This window comes from Xiphophorus maculatus, chromosome 4, assembly GCF_002775205.1.
Source record: "Xiphophorus maculatus strain JP 163 A chromosome 4, X_maculatus-5.0-male, whole genome shotgun sequence".
Taxonomy (NCBI): Eukaryota; Metazoa; Chordata; class Actinopteri; order Cyprinodontiformes; family Poeciliidae; genus Xiphophorus; species Xiphophorus maculatus.
The window spans coordinates 32,172,666-32,194,695 of NC_036446.1; the positions used below are offsets into that span (position 1 = coordinate 32,172,666).

The following is a 22,030-nucleotide window of genomic DNA, read 5'->3' on the forward strand; positions in this document are numbered from 1 at the left end:
TTCTCTCAGGGAAAAAAAAAAAATCCATATTTCATATAGTCTGCCTCATATCTGTATTTCCAATGCCCATGGGTGGATGTATACAAACATTGTGTGTATCTTCCATGATGTGAAACAGCGTCAACCTACATTATAATTCACATTAAAGAGTGTGAGACTATAGATTTTCTTTTCCCTCAGATGAAACGGTCGACACCCACTAAAAACAGAACTGCTACTCACTTTTAGGTCTGAAGAATTTCTGTGATTTCTTCCCAATAAATAAAATAAGTAGATAGAGCAGCGATTCTCTGCCTAAAACTTGATTTAAAATGTGTTGAGGTTTTGATAGATTTGAAACCTGTTGTGTAAAATCTAATTTCTGGAGTTTTTCCATCATGTTATAATGTTATTATTTCATCAAAACTTACCTGGGGTGTTGCTTTGATTCTTTCATTCATGTTTGAGAAATTCTTTAATATCCATGACAACCATTTACCTGTGCAAAACACCTGGGTGGACCCAGGTAGAAGTTTGTACTCAGAGCTTCAGTTTCCAAGCTTCTGCTTCACAGATCAGCCGCTTCCACAAGCCAGCAGCAAGTAGCAAAGTGATATTATCACTGCTGCCACCCCCTGCTTTGGAGGGGAAGTGCTTGTTCCAAAAGTCTGCTGGTGAGCTACATCCCCATGGCAACATCCAATCACTGCAGGGATGGCAGCGCGGATTGCACAGTGTTTTTGAACTATGTTGAAATAACTGATATTATCACTTAAAATGTTTCACTGTATGTACAATTTGTTTTCAATTACTGTATTGAAGCAAGTGAACTTGGATAAGATTCGAGTTTATTAAGCCTTACTTGTGAGAAAAATTAGAATTCAGCAAATTACTAATTAGGCTTTAATTTTATCTTGAGGCAGGAAGAAGCTAATGTGGTATGGATCAAGTAGAATGAAAAGAATCCAAACTGTCCACCTTTCTTTGCTGCTTTCTATTTGCTAGAGCGAGAGCTGAGCTGCCACACGCCTCCTCTTCACCAAATAAAGAATCACAGATGTCATTTTATACAAATAATAGTATTGGAAACACATCTTGACAATCCAACAAGTGTAAATAGCTAAACAGATTATTTTGATGTGAGCATGATTGCAGAATAATAACCCATCTTGGCGGAAGACACACTACATTGACTCTCCATTTCTTTGTTTAGTGGCAGAAGACAAACAATAATGAGATGAATGAAAGTTGTGCTCAGAATATATTGTGGCTCTTTCTCTGTGAAGTTAAGCCATTACTTCAAAGCATGAGCACCTTACCAGAGAGAAGACCCAAAACTCATTTCAGATAGCATCAGGATGTGGCGCCCAGAACTGCTCCATAGACACTGAATGAGATGCGGCTCTCATAAAGTGTTTGTTTAAGTTGCTTCACCCAAATGAGCTTTTAATTACGGTAGTGCTTTCTGAAGTGAAGCAGAAAATGTGGCCCCATCTGCATAAAATCACCCTTGTTACTGCCAGTACCACAGTCAGCGTTTTCATCTCCCGCCGTTCCTTCTCTATTAAAGTCTACATCCCTGTAAGATCAATGATTAAAGGAGTAATTAACTTCTTCCACTGGTGGGAAGTTGTAATAAATATTCCATAAGATTAGATGTGGGTGGTAATGAGTCAAATTTTCTCAGATAAATGAATCAAAGTAGCTGTCCAACGTATATTTAAAGAAATAGTTTTAATCCCCAAACCATTTAAATTTTTTAATAAGGGAGATTAAAAATGGACCAGCTTATGGTTACTTTTGGGTACACGTTTTCCACAGCTGTGATTTAGTGTGTCATGTGTTTCATTTATTACTGTGTGCATTCATGCAGTGCTGAACAATAAATCAATAACAAAACATACAATGGACACATAATCAATACCAGTAGAAAAAGCAGCATGTACATGAGTTTGATTGACAGCGATAAGACCCTCCTCCTGGCTCTTATTGGTTGTTTTTGACTGTGGTCTGATGGACCGCATGAAGAAGGCAGAGGAGATCCATTTTTTTCACAGATTATCTTTCTTATATTCTACTGTCAGGTCATGGTGACAATTGTAACAAATAAGTAAAATAAAAAGATTTTTTACCTACTGCAGTTTAAACTGTGACAAATAATGTTTGAATATGTTTGGGGTGGTTTTTGGTTTTTAAATTACTTAAATCTCTTTTTCCTCTCTGATTTTTTTTCGTGTTTTGCAGGTGTCCTCCTGGTCACATGATCCGTGTGAACGGCACCAAAAAGTCCTGTGTGTACACGCTATGTGCTACACGGCCTTGTCACCGGGGAACCTGCGTGGCCCAGTCACCCTCTAAATTCACCTGCCACTGTCCGGAGGGCTACAGGGGGCGCCACTGTGAGACGACATTGGCTGTTTATAGGGAGGACGTGGGCCTGAGCTTCAGCTCGCTCTTTGCCATCTGTATCTGCTTCATGGCGTTGCTAGGTAAGTGTTGCTTCAGTTGCATCTGGACAGGTTTAGTTTGGTTTCATTAAGTGTCGTTCTGGTGGGTTCTCTATTGGACCATATTTTAAAATAACTTTCCACTCTGCCCTTGTAACCTCAACATAAAAATCATGGAGGAATATCCTGAAGAAAAACATTCTATATTTGTAAATGTTGTATCATGTTTAGCCGTTTGCTCTCAGATCTTTTCAGTACTGTTTGGCACCAAAAAGGTTAGAACACATTTTCCAATGTTTCTAAATATACAGTACATGTACATGTTACCAAGCTGCTAAATTAGTCCTCTTCATTTGAGAATTTGTTGTCCTTCTGTCATAAAATTGGTGAAATTTAGACAGTTTTACATCAAGAGGAACTGCTTCACGTATCGCCGCTCTCTAATTGAAATTTCTGAAAAAGCAGAGGTACAAATGTTATGTTCAACTGATGTTTTTTCCCCTGCCATACACATAAGGATAGAAAGCTGGTATATTTCCAAATTCTCCTTAGTGTCTTGTAAACTAAAGTTGTTTACTTTGCTCTTACAGCTGGGGAAGTGTTAGTGACTGAATTTAAGGATGTTTTTCTGGTAAAAAGTTCAAATTGTAGCCTAGGGCATCGCATTGAGCCGGGGAACCCAGCCTTTCACTTTTGCATACAGAAAGTGTGAACTTCTGAAAAAACAAACAGAAAACAAGTTATTAAAAAAACTGTGATTTAAAAAAAAATTGAGAAATATCTGGCTTTATGTTGACAGGAAATAAAGATAGGCCTTACTCTGTGTTTTACAGCTTTGAGGCTACAGCTTTTGTTGCTCTCAGCGACTGTTGTATGGAAAAAGGCTAACTAAATGATTGAGATGTGTGTGTGTGTGTATGTGTGTGTAGTGTTTCACCTGAAAGTATTCAACATCCATGAAAAGACTAGCATCTCTTTGAAATAACCAAATGAAACAAGAACCATTCAATGAGCTCAGTGCAGCTAATATTACATCTAGCATCACAAAATTCAGTGTTTCACAACTTCTGCAGTCTGAGAATAATTCAGCATTCCTGAGGAATCTCAGTTCAGGCCTCCTGGCCAAAGGTCTCAGGTTTGTTAATATTCTTAGGTTTGCAGTTTGAAGCTGTAGTTGCCACCGTTTCTCTCACTATGCAATGTCACTGTCAAGGCTTCGAGCTATTTCAGGTGTTCTGTCTGAAACCTACTCATAAACCCTTGGTTGGATTGGTTCCATTAGTTGTGCCTGGAACAACATTTGATTTGTAAATGTTTATTAAGGGGTTACAGTAGAGATGAATTTGGCCTATTTAAACAGTCATTTTGTTTGTTGCAAACATCGGAAAACTTTAGAATTTAAAATATTCTCAGATGCAACTTTAGATGAACAATCATCAGCGGGAATATCAGTGTGTCCACCACGGCAGGAAACCTCACCTGTCTGATGAACGTCAGACAGGTGACATTCATTCACCCATATTTAAATTGGTGAAATGAAAGTTTCACAAACAGATCCACAGATTAAGAGGTTGATCAGAAATTTACAGCCAGATTGAGATTTTTTTTTTTTCTGCTTGGTGTAATCTACAGTTGGGCCCAAGATTATTCATAACCATGCCGGATTTTGGTTTAAACTCCTCATTTTTTATTTTTATCAACATGTCTCTTTTTACTGGAAGTAACACTTTTTGGAGTCGCAACTTGAATCCAATACAGACAAAAGGAGGTAATGGCAAGGAGGCCTTTTAACCTCAAAATATATTAATCAATATGACAGTAGAAAGATGCAACAAGGTTCTGATCACCAATTTTAAGAAGCATTTAATTATGCTTTAATGCATTTTAAGAAATTATGTCAAGCATGTTTTTTTAAGTCTGTACCCCATTTACATTGTGTATTATGTTTACAGCCGATAGCCGATATTTACCAATGGTGCAAATATTGCAATAACCTGTCGACTACACCACTATGATTGCTTCTCTGCTTCAGTTAAAAACCTCATCACTCTCATTGTCACATGACCAAACAAATAACACATGGTCAACTCCCTCCCCTCTCACAATGCACGTACAAATGGCAACAAGATGGAAATAACCATCAGTTATTAATACACGCCCAGTTTTACTCAGGACCGATTCTGAAATGTTGAAAACGGCTAACATCGGATGTTGATGCTGATATTTTGCATATCCTTAAATATGGCTTCGATGTGTCTATCAAAAGATGAACTCTACAAATACAATTAAATTAGGTTTAGCTCTTGGCCAGTGAAATCAATTATTGTTTAAATTTATCTAAAGTCCAAACGGTTTTATGTACCTTAAAAGCAAACAGTTATCAAAATTCACAAAGTCAGAATTCTGTGACACTTTTCCTGTTTGACGTGTAAAAAATAAGAGTGAGAATCAAAGGAAAAGCTCCGTCAGTCCAAAATCGTGAGGGTTGGTCAACCTTGGGTAACTTGATAAGCTAATCAATTAATTGTTAGCAGCTTGTTTGGCAAACTGACAAGAAAAGGATGAGTTTGAGAATTTTCTCAGGTAGATCAGAAAATGCTTTAGTGGGTTTCATTCTGTGAAACAATAAAACTTGCAAAGGGTGTAGAAAGAGTCCTGAAAGTAAAGCTAGTAGAAAATAATCCCACTGTAGTTGGTGTGATGATGCAGCTGTTATGAGCCGTGTTTTAGTGAGGATACAGACAAGCTTGTGCTTGTCAGGTTTGGTAACATTGTTTTCTAAATCTTCTAAGAGATCTGCTGTCCTACCAGAACTTCCTGCCATTGACTTTCTGTAGTAGAATAAACAATCTGGATCTTTCGGAGTCTTCAATTCTGTTTTTGTACACCGAGAAGCAGTGTACACACAGTGACAGTGTGTTTTAAGAAATAATCCATAATAGTCATTCTCAGGAGAGCAGGTAAGCCCACCAGGACGCAGTCTGTTCGTATCGCAGAAGGACAAAAAACCATTTATTTTTGCTTTGTTTCTACATAATGCCTTCATGCATGCTTTCACTCTGCATTTTTTAAAACTGAACCTCAGACAGTTTGAAAACTAAACGAGCCCCTGATGAGCGCGAGCCACATTGAGATTCAAACAGTGCTGCGGCCACGCCCTGCAGGATGCAAAGACCTGCAGGCTAACAGATGATTGGTGTTGTGAAGAAGCAATCCTCCAGTAAGAGACAAAACCTTGCAACTAATAATGTTAACTGAATGATGACACCATTTTATGCTGGGAGGGTTGACTTTGGCTAAGTGTGATGCAGTGAGGTCAATGTCTACAACAAAACTTTTAAGGAAGACAGTCTCACTGCTACTTTTCTAAAAAAAAAAAAACAAGACAAAAAACTTTGAGATCATATTTGATATCACAGTGAGAAGAGCTAAACATTTTCACATGTCTTGATCTTAAGTGAAGTTTCCACGTTTCCAGGCTCTTTATATTTGTAAATGTTTAAAACTGCAGTTTAATGTATTTTTGGAGGGTGAGCCTTGGATTTAATAGTGTATTTTGGAAGTTGCCACATTTGTATGCAGCCCCTCTGATTTGGGTAAACAAAGATATAGCAGTCGTTCAAGACATTTACTAATATGCTCATTAAATAGCTGGCATGACTACAACTTATATTATATAGCCAAAGGTATTCAGGCATTCTCTCAACTCATTCGTTTCTGCTTCCACTAACTTTTATGAAGGAATTGGCTGTTCTCTGTAGGTCATTGAATTTAAACACAACTCTAGCTGCGTTCCCATTAACCACAGAATTGTGCAAATATAAATTTAGAAAATAAATTTGCTATATGGGAACACTCCAACTTAGAAAAAAAACTCACGTTTTTCAATGAAAAGCAATGAAAACACTTTTTCTGCATTGCAAAAGTCACATGATCAACAGCCGGATGTTACTACTGGTGAAAACGATGGAGAAGACGACAGGAAGTAGGAGGAGGATGAAGGTTTGTTTGTGTTTTTCGGACATTATGCAGCTGGCTCCACCAGAGCTTTCACAACGTCGCTGCAAAGGATTGGTTAACTCGGCATTGAATAAGTCTTATCTACTGCGTGCCATTAACGTCTGTGTGTGTCCAGGCAGCAGTCTCATTACTTTGGGTGTTGCAGTGTTTCTAGTACACAGCGCATTAGCTGTGTGTTTCCTGATGTTTCTAATTATTTCTGAAAAGTGTCAGATTGTTGCCTCAACTCTGAGAAGTGCAGTAAACTAAAGCAGTAGGTATTTAAGCTGTTGGAATAATGCTATCACACTTACACTAACACGGGCCTGTAAACACACAACACTTAGAAGCAGTTGTAATAATTACTGCATGATGCATTGCATTAGGTGCTAATAGGAAGCACAAGCTGCAAGGAAAGGACAGCATATCAATAGTTTTTTGGGGGTTTTTTCAGTGTAGAGGTAGAAGGTAGAAGTGGTGGAAGGGTTGCAGCTGGAACTGGAGGAAATTTTGTCAAGTCATTTCCTGTTTAAAATTATGTTTTGCAAAGCAAGTAAAACTTTAGAAAGCAACAATTTTATCCTTTCTTAGATCTGGGATTCCTCACATAAAAACCTTTTCAAACCACATTCATTCAGACGTTAGTTGACATTCTGCTGAAATTGCTCAGGTTTCATTAATCCATAAATTTCTGAAAAACATGCAGATATACTGTATGTTCTTAGTCTTTCAACAGTGATATAACTTCCAATGTTGCAACAGTGGGTAAATAACTATTTAATAACTAATTTATTTTACATTGTTAGACTGATTGGTGTTGTAATTGTGAGGGTGTGCATGCAGCAGACCTTTGAGGTGATCGTTATCGCCTCCAGAAATAAGAATATTTGCACAAATAAACAAAAGTGTTGACTTTAAAAAGAACTGAAGGATGCAAATAGTTTCAGACTGAGCAACAGGCCAGAGTCCATCACACCGGTCAGAGTCCAACACCACCCTGAGACAGCACAGGCTGTGGGTGGGTGGAACAAAAGGTCACTTAAATAAATTTGGATATGCAACCAAAGCCTGTATATTTTTCTAATATCTCTAAACATGCGCTTACTTAACACAAGTTTCAACAGTATTGAGAAATTCAGCACGACTTGTAAGGGATTTAAAAAGGTCTCAAGATAATTCTAAATGGTCCAGAAAATAAAGTCTTAAGTGAAAGTGTGATGCTGGAGTAGCACAGACAGCAATGTTTTTTAAAAATGATAAAAAATAAAAACTTACAGCCAGGTCAGAGGAAACATAGTTTTGCAATCACAATGCTTCCATAAAATTAAAAAATAAAATTAAAATCACTCATGAAACTGGAGAGGATGCAGTGCAGCAAACCAGCTCTGAACAGCAGCTGCATTTCTATTACAAATGTGCACAAATCTTTGTAGATATTCTGCTAATGTCGAAAAAAACATAACTGCAAAATGAGAAATAGAAATTAAAACTACACATGAATAACCTTGTTCATGCAATAAGTCATTAAAAATTATGGCTGTGACCATAATTTTTATTTTTTATGAATTATGAATATATTCAGACCTGGTGCTAGCACTCATCATCTATCAGCCAATCAGAGGAGACGAGGGGGTCTTATTCAGGCGTTGGAGCAACAAGCCCCGCCTACATGGGAGCGGCTATGTATGCTCCGTTTTGGGGAAATTGTAGTCGATGATTTTACAGAATAGTTATGGATTCTTAACTATGGATTTAATACTGTATTTTGGTAGTTGCCACATTTGTATTCAGCCCCTCTAATTTGTACACTTGCAGGTGTACAAATCCACACAACACTCCACATGTTGTGTGGAATGACACACAACTTTATAAACTGTGATGCGGTGAGAGCTCTGGTGGAGCCAGCTGCACATTGTCTGGGAAAAACAAACACGTTTGTGCCAGTAGTAACATCTGTAGTTTTCTACCAGTTCTTTTGTCTGAACCCAAAAGATATGTTAGCATTTCATTTGAAAGAACCAAATATTTAATGGAGAATTCCTAATTTTTCCACGACACCTGCTGCATTGCCATTAAGCATAAAATTGCACAAATTGGAATTCCGAAAATTATTAATTGTGTGCGATTTTAATTACATTTCTTATTTAATGGAAACTGAGTAATTGCCAAATTGCTGTGTGTGTTTTGACATTAGCAGAACATCAACAAAGATTTACATACATTCGTAAGTAAAATGCAGCTACTGTACATGCATTACTATCCAAGTGGCCAGAAATCTGCATATGAACAGCTGGTTGGTGTATATATGAGGGAAGTTAAAAATTTAAAGTGGGAGCGGCCGAAACATGGAACAATTCATCTAAAAATAGTTTATTAAGTACAAAGAAAAATGAAATGTTGCTGTCATAAAGTTTCTTCAAACAGTCATTTTAAATGACACATAGACAACGATGAATAAATCCCAAATCACAGAACTATCAAGAAGATTGAATATGATGAGCAGGATGTGGTTATAGATGATTTGTACCTATATGGTCATCTGAGCTGCAGCAAACTGGAAAAACCATCACTGACCTCTCAGAAGAGACTGTTCTGGTATCGGCCATGACTCTACATAAAGCCTCCAGGCTCCAGGACTGCTCATTTAGAAATGACAGTGTCACACTCAGCTAAGCACAGGAATAAAAAGAAGTGCAGGTTCTGACAGAATCCCCAAAGGTTTGCTGGCCTGGTGTCACTGCCATCCTTCACACAGTGACATTGTGCTGGTTGACAATCAGGGATTTTTTTCATGACAACAGACTGAAACAGGATTCACTGGTGGCTTTTGGTCGGAAAAACTTTAATTGTGGATTAGTTATAGAGCCAAGAAATGATCATTTTATGTGAAACTGTTGTTTGTAAAACAGAATCTATGTACATACAGCTTTTCTGTAATTTATCGGTTCCTCTTATTATCCACAGTGTGATTATTAATTTCCTCCATTCCATTGCTAAACTGTTTAATTCCTAACAATATAAAATAGTTTCCATTGATAGATAATTTTATTACTGTTTCCCTCCAAGGCCTATTGGAGGGCAGTTGGTTCACTATCACTAATTTTAATAACATGTAGATCTTACTTCTTACTTCTGTAGCCATGCTCCAGCCAACCACCAATGACATTCATTCATGTGGAATTTTGTGCATTTTGGGGCATTTGTAGAATATGTTGGGAATATGTTTATGTGTTTTCTAAATTATTGTAGGTGTGCTGCAAGAGCAAGTTGACATTGACCACTCCATGCTGGGTGAAACCCAACACACGGGACTCAATAGCGATGACAGCGAGAAAAGTTTTTTTCAGCTTTCCTGAAAAAACATTTTTCAGCTTTCCTGTGTCATGTCATAAGCCTACATGTCCACATCCACATGTACAAGCACAAAATTCCACATCAATGAATGCCATTGGTGGTTAGCTGGAGCATGGCTAAAGATCGCCACCTCATTGTACAAGATCCATAGAAAATGAATGGAGTGTCTCCCATGTATCTCTAAGAGCAAATGTATCTCCAGTTGAGGATGATGTTGGTTTTTGGGTGTGTTCTATGCAGAAAAACTTGAAAACTTTTAAGTTTGTCTCTACAAGAGTTATGGTTGTAGAGAGCCACATACAGTATGAGGACGAAGCCACTGCTGAGAGCCATAAACCGACCCCGGAAATGTCACACTCTTTACTATGCTTGCTTGTACTATAGCAGGATCCCCAAACCACCCGTTGTATTTATAGTTTTATAAATTTTAAATTTCATTCAAGGTGGCATTAAAAAGGTCTTAAAATCTCTGCATCTCTGACTTTCAGAGATGCAGTTCTGACAGAAACTGTTTTTTTTTTTGTGCCAGTATATTGGACTTTAATAAAGTGGTCGATCATAATACCATCAAAGTCTTTGACTCTTTCACGGATTTGATTCATGCATTAAAATTAAGCACTTCACAGGTTATGTTGTATTTCTTCTTGGAAGAAATACAATATGAAAAAGTGCTGCTGTGTATTTCAGGAGTCTTACTCCTGCTGTGTTGGTAGCTGTCTGCACTTAATGATTGGACCGTGGTGTGTCAGCTGTTAATACAAAATCCTTTGAACACCTTTAAGAATCATATTCCGAAGTTTCATAGACCTGCATTTGATAAGGCCAGTGTTCCATGACTAGGAATGGACTGAAGATAAAGCTGTTTTCTTGATATTTACGCTTTCATAACAAGAAGGTCAGAAAGGAGCAGCAGAAATTTTGTAGCTGCTAAACTTCTGCACCAGCCTCACTTCCTCCCTGGAGGCGGATGAACTTGGAACACACTAGTGTCTAGTTTGCCTGTATTAAAATCCAATTTTTTTTCTTTCCTGACTGTCTGTATTTGTCTGTTAAATATTCATCTTCCTATACCTTTAGCTCCGTAAAATCTATTCCTAAAGGAGAAACTTGCCTTGGGCACAGTCACACAGAGAGAATTGCCGCTGACAGGCTCCCTCTGTTTAATTGAGGACGCTGCAACAGAAGAGCCGAGTCAAGACGGAGGCAGAGAACAGTGGAAGAGATCAGAGCGTGACAAAAATACAACAGGACAATGAAAATTATCAGAGGAAAACAAAAGAGAACTGATGAGATTATGCAGCAGAGGTGGTACACAACATTCTTTTTCCTTTTTTTTTTCATTAGAAAAAAGGAAACCAGGAGCTGCGTAGTTCTGAGGAGGATGGTGAAAGTGTGCACAGCTTCTGGCAATGTCTGCGTGTCTCATTGGTATTTTAGAGGGCAACTCCTTCACACCCTGGAACTAGTCAGACACAGTTCAAATGATCATTTCTCTCTCTCTCTCTGCTCTTTTCACCTTTATTCCACAGCTCTCCCTTGCAATTTAGCTTCAGGCTCGTATTAAATGCGACATCCAACCTTGATCCCGTTGAAGCTCAGTTCTGTTTTAAGTGTTAATTACTTGATTTGTAGGCGTATAAGGTGCTGTTTACTCAAACCTGCAGAAATTGAGATCAATGCTGCAGGGGTTCTGGTAGTAATTTCAATCGGTGGAGCATTCCGCGCTCGATTGGTCAAGCATTCCTCTCTCTGAAATTTAAGTAGCAGCAAGAGACCTTTTTTTTCTTTTTTTTTTTTTTAAAGACCATCAAAAACATCTTTTGCTGACTTCATGTGTTTGAGTCGGAGCAGCAGAGGAAGGGCAGTAGCTCCTAAATAAGACAGTTCCAAAGAAAAATGATTCAACGTTTTGGTCTGATGTGCATTGGCATTCAGAGTCCTTGAGTTGACACGTTCTATAGTCACCTTTTGTTAAAGCTACACCTGCAAACCTCCTAGGTTATGTCTGCATTAGTTTTTCCCATAAAAGAATGATACATTTCCCATGTGTCTTTGCAAATGATCTTAAAATTCATTGGATGAGGTGGTGAGTTTTGGAAAAATGAGCAAACAGATATAAGAAGCATTTTAGGCATTTATTATATATTTTATGTATATATTTTAGGGATAATTTGATAAGATGATTGACAATAACAATAAATACTTGATTAGAGTTTTGCTTCTGATTGCGTAGAAGTGTATAACATATACTTGGTTAAGACCACGACCTCCCAGTATTACACAGTGGAGAATTAAAAAGGTCAGCATTGTGGAAAAAACAACATCTAGACTCCAACTTAAGATGGAGACCTTTGAGTCTAAGTGGAAACCCATAATTAGATTCATATTGTAACCTTGACAACTCTATTTACTTGCTTGCTTACCTTTTGAGTTTATTTTATATTAGTATTATTATGTTCTTTTATTACTTTAGTCTTTATTTTCATTATGTCTACTGTCGTCCCTTTCACTGTAATTATTGTGGATTTATATATTCATGGATGTTGTCAATGAATATTGGTTTCTCTTAATGGGGCTACTGTTTATCTGAGCCAAATGTATTTCTGTTTTTCCTCCATCGATAGTCCCCAGATGACAGCCTGTCAATCTTATTGTGAGGTAAATGTGTAAAATGGTCTGTGTATATAAGATGTTAATAAAATGTGAAATGTGACAAAGGCGGACATGTGTATATGTTTGTATAAGAAAGTTATTAAAAGTAAAAAGTTTTTTAAAAAAATAAGTCATTGGATGGAAAGCATTTGTGAATGTCAGTTTTTATCATCACCATCTTCCACATGTCCTTCATGCACCCTGCATGGCTTTATACAGGACTTCCTTTGGCTTCTTTTTCTTTTTGGCTTAAAGGTTAGATTTGTGTGTAGTTGTCTTGCTGACAGATTCTCCCACCTGTCATCTCTTGATAGGTTTGTGATGTTTAAAGCTTTAGAGGTTGTTTGTCTAAACTGTAGACGACTCCTGAAATGGCACTGGGTTTTATTTGGGGGTGTCTGAGAAAAGGGGGATGAATATATGTTCACTCCACACTTTTATTTTTCCTTTGGAACAAGATGAATAACTTTCCTAGTCAGGTTCATATCGGTCAACCATAAACATTGGGGGTTTGTGGCTGTATGTGACCAGAGGTCAAGAGGTGTGAATGTGTTTGTGAGGCTCTGCATAACGGCAGGATTGTTGCAAATTAAAGGAGCAATATTATGCGTTATCCAGCCACACAGAATAATTTTATAGCATTATCACCAACTATGTACCGAGTTGTTATAAAAATGCTGTAAATACCAAGTATAACTTAAAACAAATTAAAATTGGGCCCCTGTCTCTTTAAAACCTTTTTCTGAAACTCCGCCTTCAGGAAGTCATCACAGCATCCCTCCAATATGAACCCTTTAACAACATTTTCACCAGTGTACTACTGAAAAGTAGGTTATACTGTAAGGAGATCGACAGATTTGCAGTAGCACCAGCTGTTTGCTAATTGCTGCTGGCTAGTCTGAAGGATCTGGGGGTCAGACCTCTGAAGTTTGGAAACTGCAGCTCAGAGGAGGAACTAAGGCGGTTCTCGGTCTCTATGGGTTTTGCACAGCTGAATGGTTGCCATGGAGATTAAAGGACTTCTCAAACATGCATGAAAGAATTAAGGCAACACTCCAGATATGTGTTTGATGAGGGAATGACATTATTACATGATGTAAAGCTCAAAAGAATTTGATTTTACATAATACTGTCCCTTTAAAAAGAGTGCCCAAAGAAAGGTGAACACTTTTATTTTATGTATATTTTATACAAACTTGGCCAGTTTGTGATGGTCGGCTCATTTAGGTTCTGGCATTGCTTCGTCTCCTCTGTGGTCTGTGTGGACTCTTTGTTGCTTTTGGTTTCCATTGACAACATAAGTTACCTTTAGTTCCTCTAGTCCATGGGAGACTGTTGAATGTTGCGTGTTACAGTGTTAGTGAAAGTACTGCTGTGCAGCAGCATATGAGGTGTGTATGGGCATTGCAGAGACCCAGGGTAAGGCTCACAGCTGCTTGTTGCATCAGGAAACCAGATAGATTCACAGCACATTTCATTGGCGGTGTTTCAGTTTACTTTAAAATTTAATTCCTTTTGAGCAAACCAGTATGAAGCTTGAATGAATGCACTCTACTAAGATGGTATTGTAGTATCAGTTTTTCCACAACGTTTAACTTCTTCTAAGAAGTTAGACATTCAACTCTACTGCCGAGTTGAATAACTTTTTTGAAGAATTTGGGTTGGTTCTGTGACACAGGAACTGGTCTGAATATGTTTCTTGTATACTTTGGTTCAGAAACCTCTGGGTTACTTGATATGCACAGCCCAGTAGAGCTCAGTCTGTCAGAGATTGAGTTCGACTTCATAAACATGATCCACGTCTTAAAGATGCCAACTAACAGGTCCCCTCCGAGTGTTCAGTCCTCTGCAGGGACACATTAAGTTACACACTAACACTTTGTCCTTAAACACCTTTATTGCTTTTAAATAAGAAGGGATTTAGGTAAAGATCAAGCAAGGCCTGGTCCAATCAGGGGTGACGTTAGTCCCTTAAAGCTAGTCACAATTGATTTGTGAGAGTGTTTCCTCTCTGATGCATACATCTGACCATCAGTAAGGAAGTAAGTTGACAATAAAACGGTTTCACTGATTCATGTTATAGATTAGGCTCTATCCTGAACCACTTTATAAGTTTTATGAATGAGTTGTGTGTAGAAATGAGTGCTTGGGAATTCTGCTTGGCGTTGGATGAACAGCCACTCATGTGGAAGGTTTGTGGACCAAGTCTAAATAGGTCCAAATTGTCTCTTCAGATCAAAGGATATTTCATCATTTGAATCCATTCTGTTCATCTTTTAGGAGCATGACATGTTTTCATTCATGTTGGCTGAAAAGTTAACTTCAGGTAAAAGATCCAATAATTACAAAACCTATCCACTGTCCAGCTAATAACATTAAACTTTATCTTATTATTTTTCACATATTCCTGCCTGTCACTGATCTGCATGTTCTTGATCTTATGGGCTGTCAGTTCTATTAGCAATTAGAATTGAGGGGTGCTGTGAACAAAGATTGTGTGCGTGTGTGCTTAAACTATGTCTAATTTGTTTTTCTCAAATTCATTAAATCCTCATAAACCAAATCAAATGACAAAAATACCTTCTTGTTATGCAAGTAGGCGTACCACTGTTGCTTTTCCAGCTCTGCCAATGTGTAGATTTGGGTTGAATCTGTAACAAATATGTGACATGCCAAAATTTTCTAAAATTATAGTCAAACAGCTGACAATGTGTATGTAATTCAACATTTTCTCAATTGCTATTAGAGTGCATAGGTCCCCACATGACAGACTGCTCTCAGTATTCAGATTCAAATAAAGTTTTATCTGGACCCAGACCAGTGCTTAGATTTTAATTAAGAATTTTGCTCTAATCCATGATAGGCTGTACAACTTTTCTAGACTTTAGGACAATTATAAGAATCACAGTGATTTACTAAAGGGTTTTATTCCCACCTGGTTTATTAGCAGAGTTGTTCAGCAGTGAGCAGAGCGAACGCTCAGTATGAACTCTGACCTGTTTGCACTACCATGAATGTTTGCGTCAGAGTTAAAACCTTGATTTTCAACCACAAGTGCCTTTAAGCATCTATGTGTTGCATATTGTGAGCCAGCCGGCACATCCATCATTTACCGTCCATCTTTCATGACCACCATGTTGGCCTTGAGGCATACAACTGAAAATAAGCTTTCAGAGTTCAAAACAGAAAGAAATATCGGTTTTATGCAAGTATTAAAAGTTAGTTTAGTCTTTGAAAAGCGAGCCCTGTTCAGTAATACGATCCAGTCTAAACCTCAGTCTGATACCATAAAGGCAGCGTGTTATTGGTTGTTCTGCCAGATCTTCCTTTAGATTTCCTGTGGGCAGTGAGAAGGGAGGAAAACATGCGGAAAAGGACCTGAAGTGAGGACGGCTAGTAGCCTCTGTATGCGTGGCATGCACTCTAACCACGGCGCCACGCGACGTCCTGGGTGGAGTTCTTCTATCTTCGTTGGAGATTTAATCCGATACTCGTTTTTTTCCTGATATCGGACCGATTTCTGATATAAATATCGGATCGAGACACCTCTGCTGCGCGTGTTCAAGAGAGTTCACAAGATTACTTGGGATGAAACAAAATGAACAGAAATAAAAGCAACGCTTTTTCACAGTTTTCTCACGTTTTGCTGCTGGGGCTCCACCAGGAGGGGTTCTACGTTCAGGAATGGACTGAGGTTCTCTGTGAACATGAAGTCCCCGTTTGTCCACGCTGAAATATTGAAATGATTTCATTCAGTGCATGGTATCCACATCCTTGTTCCCCTGAACATGAAAAAGAAGTGAAGAGTCTTTTTTTTCATTATTTCTGCCTTTCCTTGAACAACACAGCAGTGATGCATAATTGATTCAAAGTATGATAGAACTTGGGCTGAACTGAAAATGTATTCCTGATGGAAGCTTGAATTATTTCAGCGTGGGTGTGTGGCTAGGAGCTTCTGTTGTTCTTTCTTACATTTATTTATTTTCATTTGTTGTTTTTCGTTTCTTTTTTGATGGTTTCTTTGAAATAAACAAGTCAGTCCTGATCAATAACCCAACACAACATCTGGACAAAAAGCATCGTGTCAGACAATACTTGTGTGGTTGTGCTGTCATGTACAAAAATGCTCAGTGTCAGAGTAGCACCAGTTATTATACAGATTAGTGGTTCTAAAGTTTAACTGTTTTTTAATAAATATGACTTCATAATTTATAACAGCCTGGACACCAAGGTCAGTGTTCACAAGTGATGGTCGATTCTTGTTCTTTATCATTTTTAAAATACATCTGCTGCACAATGAGAAAAAAAAATAGAATAATTTAAGGCTTTTTTGAACAAGTACATCAATTTTGTGTTCAGTATCTTGGATCTTAAGTCCTGTCTGATGGCAGTCCATTTCTGTCCTGTTTGTCATGATTCTTGATTTTCTGGTCATAAATAGTATTTATTCCATATTTTATTATGTTTCCTTGTGTAGCGTTCTTTAAGTATGTCAAAATCCTGATTGGTTTTGTTTTTAGTTACTTTTTGTAAACCATTTGTCCCGTTTTATGCTGGTGTTCGTCTTGCTTTCATGTCTCTTTCAGGAGTTTATATGGATGTCACTGAAGACTTTGACTAGGCCAGTTTCATTACTGTGGTGACACAGAAACCAGGCTGAAAGACATCGAGGCGGTTGGTCACCGTTAGGAAGCCGTTGAACTTTTTCAATCATTTTGCTGATGAATGGGAGGTTGGAGATCGGCCTGTAATTCTGCAGTAGTGATTTGTCCAGATAGTTTTTTATCAGTGGTTTGATAAATGCTGTTTTTAAACACCTTGATGAGAGTATACTATTTGAATCAGATCAGATGTAATGACAGGCAGAAGTTTGTTAAAGGAAAGTTGTGGATGAGATACGGAGACAGCAGGAGGAGAAGCTGAATTGATCTATGATATATTCTAAGCTTTTTGTGATTTAGTTTGTATTAATTGTGTCATTTTCTCCAGATTGGTATCGATTGGGCTCAACATTGGTAATGAATTTGATACTGATGTACAGAATGATAGTTTTTAACATTTTCTCAGTGAAGCATTTTTTTTCCTATCCTTCTTACGTTCTTTCTTTCTTCATTTCTTTCACACTGACATAATGGGGTATTTGTGAGCAGAATTTGGAGGAAACAGATTCATGTAATAAAATTTGGGATAGCTCTGTTACATAGAGAAGTACTGTGGATACTTTCTGGGTGCTTTGTCAGGCAGCAGTTGCAAATAGAAAAATGCTGATTACCACGACAAGTTTCCATTTTCTATTGGATTGTACTGAATCCTGCAAGCCCATGTCCGACCAAACAGATGCATTTTTAACACCCTGCTGCTGAGGTTGTGCCCAGAACAAAGAGAAGGAGAGAGAAAGACTGACAGATCTGATAAATAAGGACAAAAAGCAAACTGCAGGTAGAAAGGAACCGGACAGATCCCTGCCTTTATTCGAGGAATTGATTTGATTTTACTGAAGGTTTTACTGGCCTTAGAACTAAATATATTTCTTTAAGAAGTAGAAATAAGAACTTCCAATTCAGTTACTTTTCTTTGGCACTCATTACAGCGTCTGAGGAATGATGTGAACTCCCATAGAAATCCACTTCCTGCAGCTAATTATTTTTCTCTAAATCTAGATTTTAAAAGTGGGAACAAGAGGAGAAATGACTTTGAGACGGATATTTACTGGCGAATATAAACTGCATATTGGCGCTGGCCTTTAAGCGTACATCAAACGGCAGCACATTAAGAGCAGTGAAGGTGAGCAGTGCTAGATCAAACACACAGAGAGATGGATGCAGTAAACAGAATTATAGTTTCATGGGGTAAAATCTATGCTGTGTTATTGACTTGTGTTGATGCACTCATAGACACTGATCTCATTGCAGGCCAGCTTGGATATTGATTTTTCTGACTGGAAATCTCATTACATTCACACACACACACGCCCCCCCACACACACTCATTTAGTGCCAATTGAACCTCTCAAAGTACAATGGATCCCCTGTTGAGAGTGTTCACCTCTGACCTGTCCAAGTTCTCTACAGGACGCTGAAAAAAACGCTAGTCAGTATTAGCATTTGAACAATGCTAAGTTGGTGTTAAGGGCCCAAAGTGTCCGTAAGGGAATGTCACCCTTATCTTTCCACCACCTGAACTGGTAATACAAACTTTACATGAAATTATGACCCTACCAGCTGAGTAGTTGTGCTATAATGTTCTTGTCTATGACGCCACCGTATTTACTGTGGATCTGCTAAACAAGCTCATGACTTCTGGCTAATCAGTTTTGTAAATCTGCCATTTTTTTCCTCGCAGTCATTTTGTAGTCCAAATTCAGTTGTGCAGAAGTTGCAAGTAAACAAGTCAAAATCTTAATGTAATCTTTTCTAGTGTGTATTAGTGTGTGTATTAACTCACAGGATTCCTTACATCATCCCCCTCATTAGAGCCTCTTCAAAGTGTCTGGTTAAATTTGATTTTTCTCTGGAATATGCCCACATTAATGTCCGTTAGCACAGAGCGTTTAAGGATGAATGCTTCAGCAACCTCCAGCAGTATCAAGAGGGATTTTCTGAAAGACTCATCAAATAACACTGAAATGACAGCAAAGCTTATTTTAGACATGAATGTTGCGTGTTGATAATCACATCCTGGCCATTAATCTGATAGTAGCAGTGAGTCTTCTACTTCTGTTAGCGCTGTATGCTAGCTGTTAGCTGCCTTGAGGATATAGCTGTACTGCAAGTTTTCAATACAATTATTTACCTTTGTTTTTGCCAGCACTACCATATAATTTACTACATATATATCTATTTTTTTATCTTATGGGAGTACCTGTAGCATCTAAGCTAGGCTTGCAGTTATGGCAACATAGTGGGCTAATGCATTGGTTATTGTGCAAAAAACAGATGATGACTGGAAAACCACTTTAAAAGCAGGTTGGCTGCATGAGTTCAGGAAGTTGATGTCTAAAAAAAGATTCTGGCCAGAAAGTGGTGGTCAGTGGTGCAGAGAAGAGAGTGAGAGAGTTAAACCAATAAAAAGATGGTCAAAGACAGCGCAGGACCTTGGAGGCTTTGTAAACAGATAAACACATAATCTCTCTTTTAAGCTCACAAACGCCCTGTCAGAAATACCGATCAACTTCTCCATTTCTCTGTTTTCCCTCCAGAGAGGGCTTTGAACAGCACAGATACATCTTGTACACCCTGACCCCCAGCTTCCCCGCTCACCTCTCCATGGAGCTCATTCCAGCCACTTCATGCTCACACACTCACACACACCCGTTTGGCGCACACGGCTCCGCCGAGGAAAGCAGCGGAAAGCGGAGACGCGTGAAAACACAGTCTCTGCCGCCATAAACCAAAGAGGAACACAGTTCATATTCGCTGCTGTTTGTTTGCTTCGTGAGTTATTGTGGTGTGTGTTTTTCCCCTTCATGTGGGCCTGAGCTCTAATGCACAGGGTATTGATTCCAGCAGTCATCTTCACAGTGGCTCTACATCAGATTTCTTTCTGTTCTTCCTGCACTTCCCTTCACATGTCATGTTGACTTTTTGTGCTGCGCCAAATGGGAGTATGTAACCGAGTCGTTGTCCCATCCCATGCTTGTTTGTTTCAAAGACGAAGAAGAAGCAAAAACCAATATTTGTTCATTATTTAAGAAAACAAAAAGCTACGTTTTGAAGTTGAGCATATTATTTTCAAAATCGAAATACTTAATATGAATAAATCTAAAGAAAACAATAAAGGAAAAAAAAAAACAGTAAAAAATGTGCACTAATGGAATGGCAGGTTGTGACATCAATAACAGATCTTCATGTAGGGACTTTTAGCTGCAGGCTTTGCCAAAGGGAGCGACGCTGCATGTAAACAGATCCTGTTCCTGAGGGAAACAGTGCTGCTATAAGCTGCATCAACTAGATCACATTTGTCTTGAAGTCTCCAAATTTGTAGAAGGTGTTTATTCCACACTAAACCTGATGCATCGGGAGTAAACTGGAGTCTAAAATACAACCTTGTTCAATTCCAAGCTCATTCTGTCACATTAGTTCAGATTTTTTGTTTGTTTGTTTTGTTTTGTAGACTTTTGTTCATCATTATTTTGGTTGAGGGATTCATGTTTTTTTGTTTTTTTTTTGACAATTATTCCCTCTGGTTCTGGATGCTGTGCACCTGGAACTGTATCTATTCTTGTTCCTACTGTTAAAAATTATTTGGACAGTAATGATGCGTAACTATGGCAACAATGTTATTGTACAACTGTGGACAAGTGATTTGCATCCCCAAAAGCTTAAATAAAACTCCAAACCCCAGAGGAGCTGAACAGGAAGTTCAAACCATTTCTTCCTTCAGTCAAAACGTTGGTGAGGATCAGATCCTCGTCTCCAACGTCTCCAAATTTAAAGAGGAGCGGCAAAAGCAAAGGAGGTGGATTAGCAGTGCTTGCCGTCAACTGATGATGTCATCCCGTGGAATACCGTCTCTGCTGCCCAGATACATAGGTGTCACGTTGTTATGACAACCAGGATACACTAGCCACAATGACACTTTGAAGATACTTTGAAAACATAAGTTATGAGAACATTTTTTTCTCCCCTTGGGATAAATAAAGTATCTTTGAATTGAACTGAAGCTCACAGAAACTTAAAGTCTACTCACTAATATTTAATGGTGTTAATGACCAGTGTACATTTTTTGTACAACTTCTGGACAAGCATTCTAATATGTCAGTTAGCATGCAAATATTAGCAGACAAAAAAGAAGGAAGGTGACCTAAAGTGCATAATCAATACTTGATAGTTTTCAGGTTTGGCGTTGCTATGGCGACTCAAACGAGACAGATCCTGTGCCGTTCTGGATTGTGTTGGAACACGACTGCAGAGTTTTTCCAGCCCATGCCCTCCCTCATTAATAATTGATATTACTCATGTCTGAGGCAAGTTGCCGCTTTAGACTGGATTCATTAATGAGTTTAATTAGCGCATAAACTTCAATTAATTATGTGACATGGATCCCTTGTAGCTTCTTGTTATAGGCTCAGTTTGTTCAGTAGAACACAGATGTACTGCTGCATCGCTCGCTGCTCCTCTCCTTCATCTCTGTCATCAACCGACGGTTTCATTTCTTCTCAAATGTGAATTATGGACACAAATCCATCCTCGACTGCATGTCTTGTTCATGTTAACAAAGAAAATGTGGAACTTGGTCATAGAACACAGGGCTACATCAGAGCCCACGTCAGAGATTGTTGTAAGGGAATAACCCCTGTGTGGAAAGTTGCTGTTTAGATTTAGATCTAATAAAAAAATATTGATCTGCATGTGTTGTTAAGAGAGTCTTTTATAAGTTTGTGTTGTTAGGCTCCTTTTACCTGAACTAACTATAAGCACATTTGACATGTTTGGAGTAGGGATGCAACTAACTCTCTCACATGATTATTTGAGTTATTATTCTATTGATTATTTTTGACGATTAATCAGTAAATCGGATAAAAACATTGGTACATTCTGCAGATTTTTCATTTAAACTTCATGCAATGTTAGAAAGACAAATAATTCAGTTCCTTTTTT

The 22,030-nt window shown here is 38.2% G+C and overlaps 1 protein-coding gene across 1 annotated transcript in view; it reads left to right on the plus strand.

The window, feature by feature from the left end:
* LOC102233331 (neural-cadherin-like) overlaps positions 1 to 22,030 on the plus strand; it is a 322,632-nt gene that overhangs the window by 290,074 nt on the left and 10,528 nt on the right. The window contains exon 35 of the mRNA XM_023332302.1: positions 2,224 to 2,468. Coding sequence (XP_023188070.1) covers positions 2,224 to 2,468 — 245 coding nt within the window. The remainder of the gene's footprint in view (positions 1 to 2,223; positions 2,469 to 22,030) is intronic.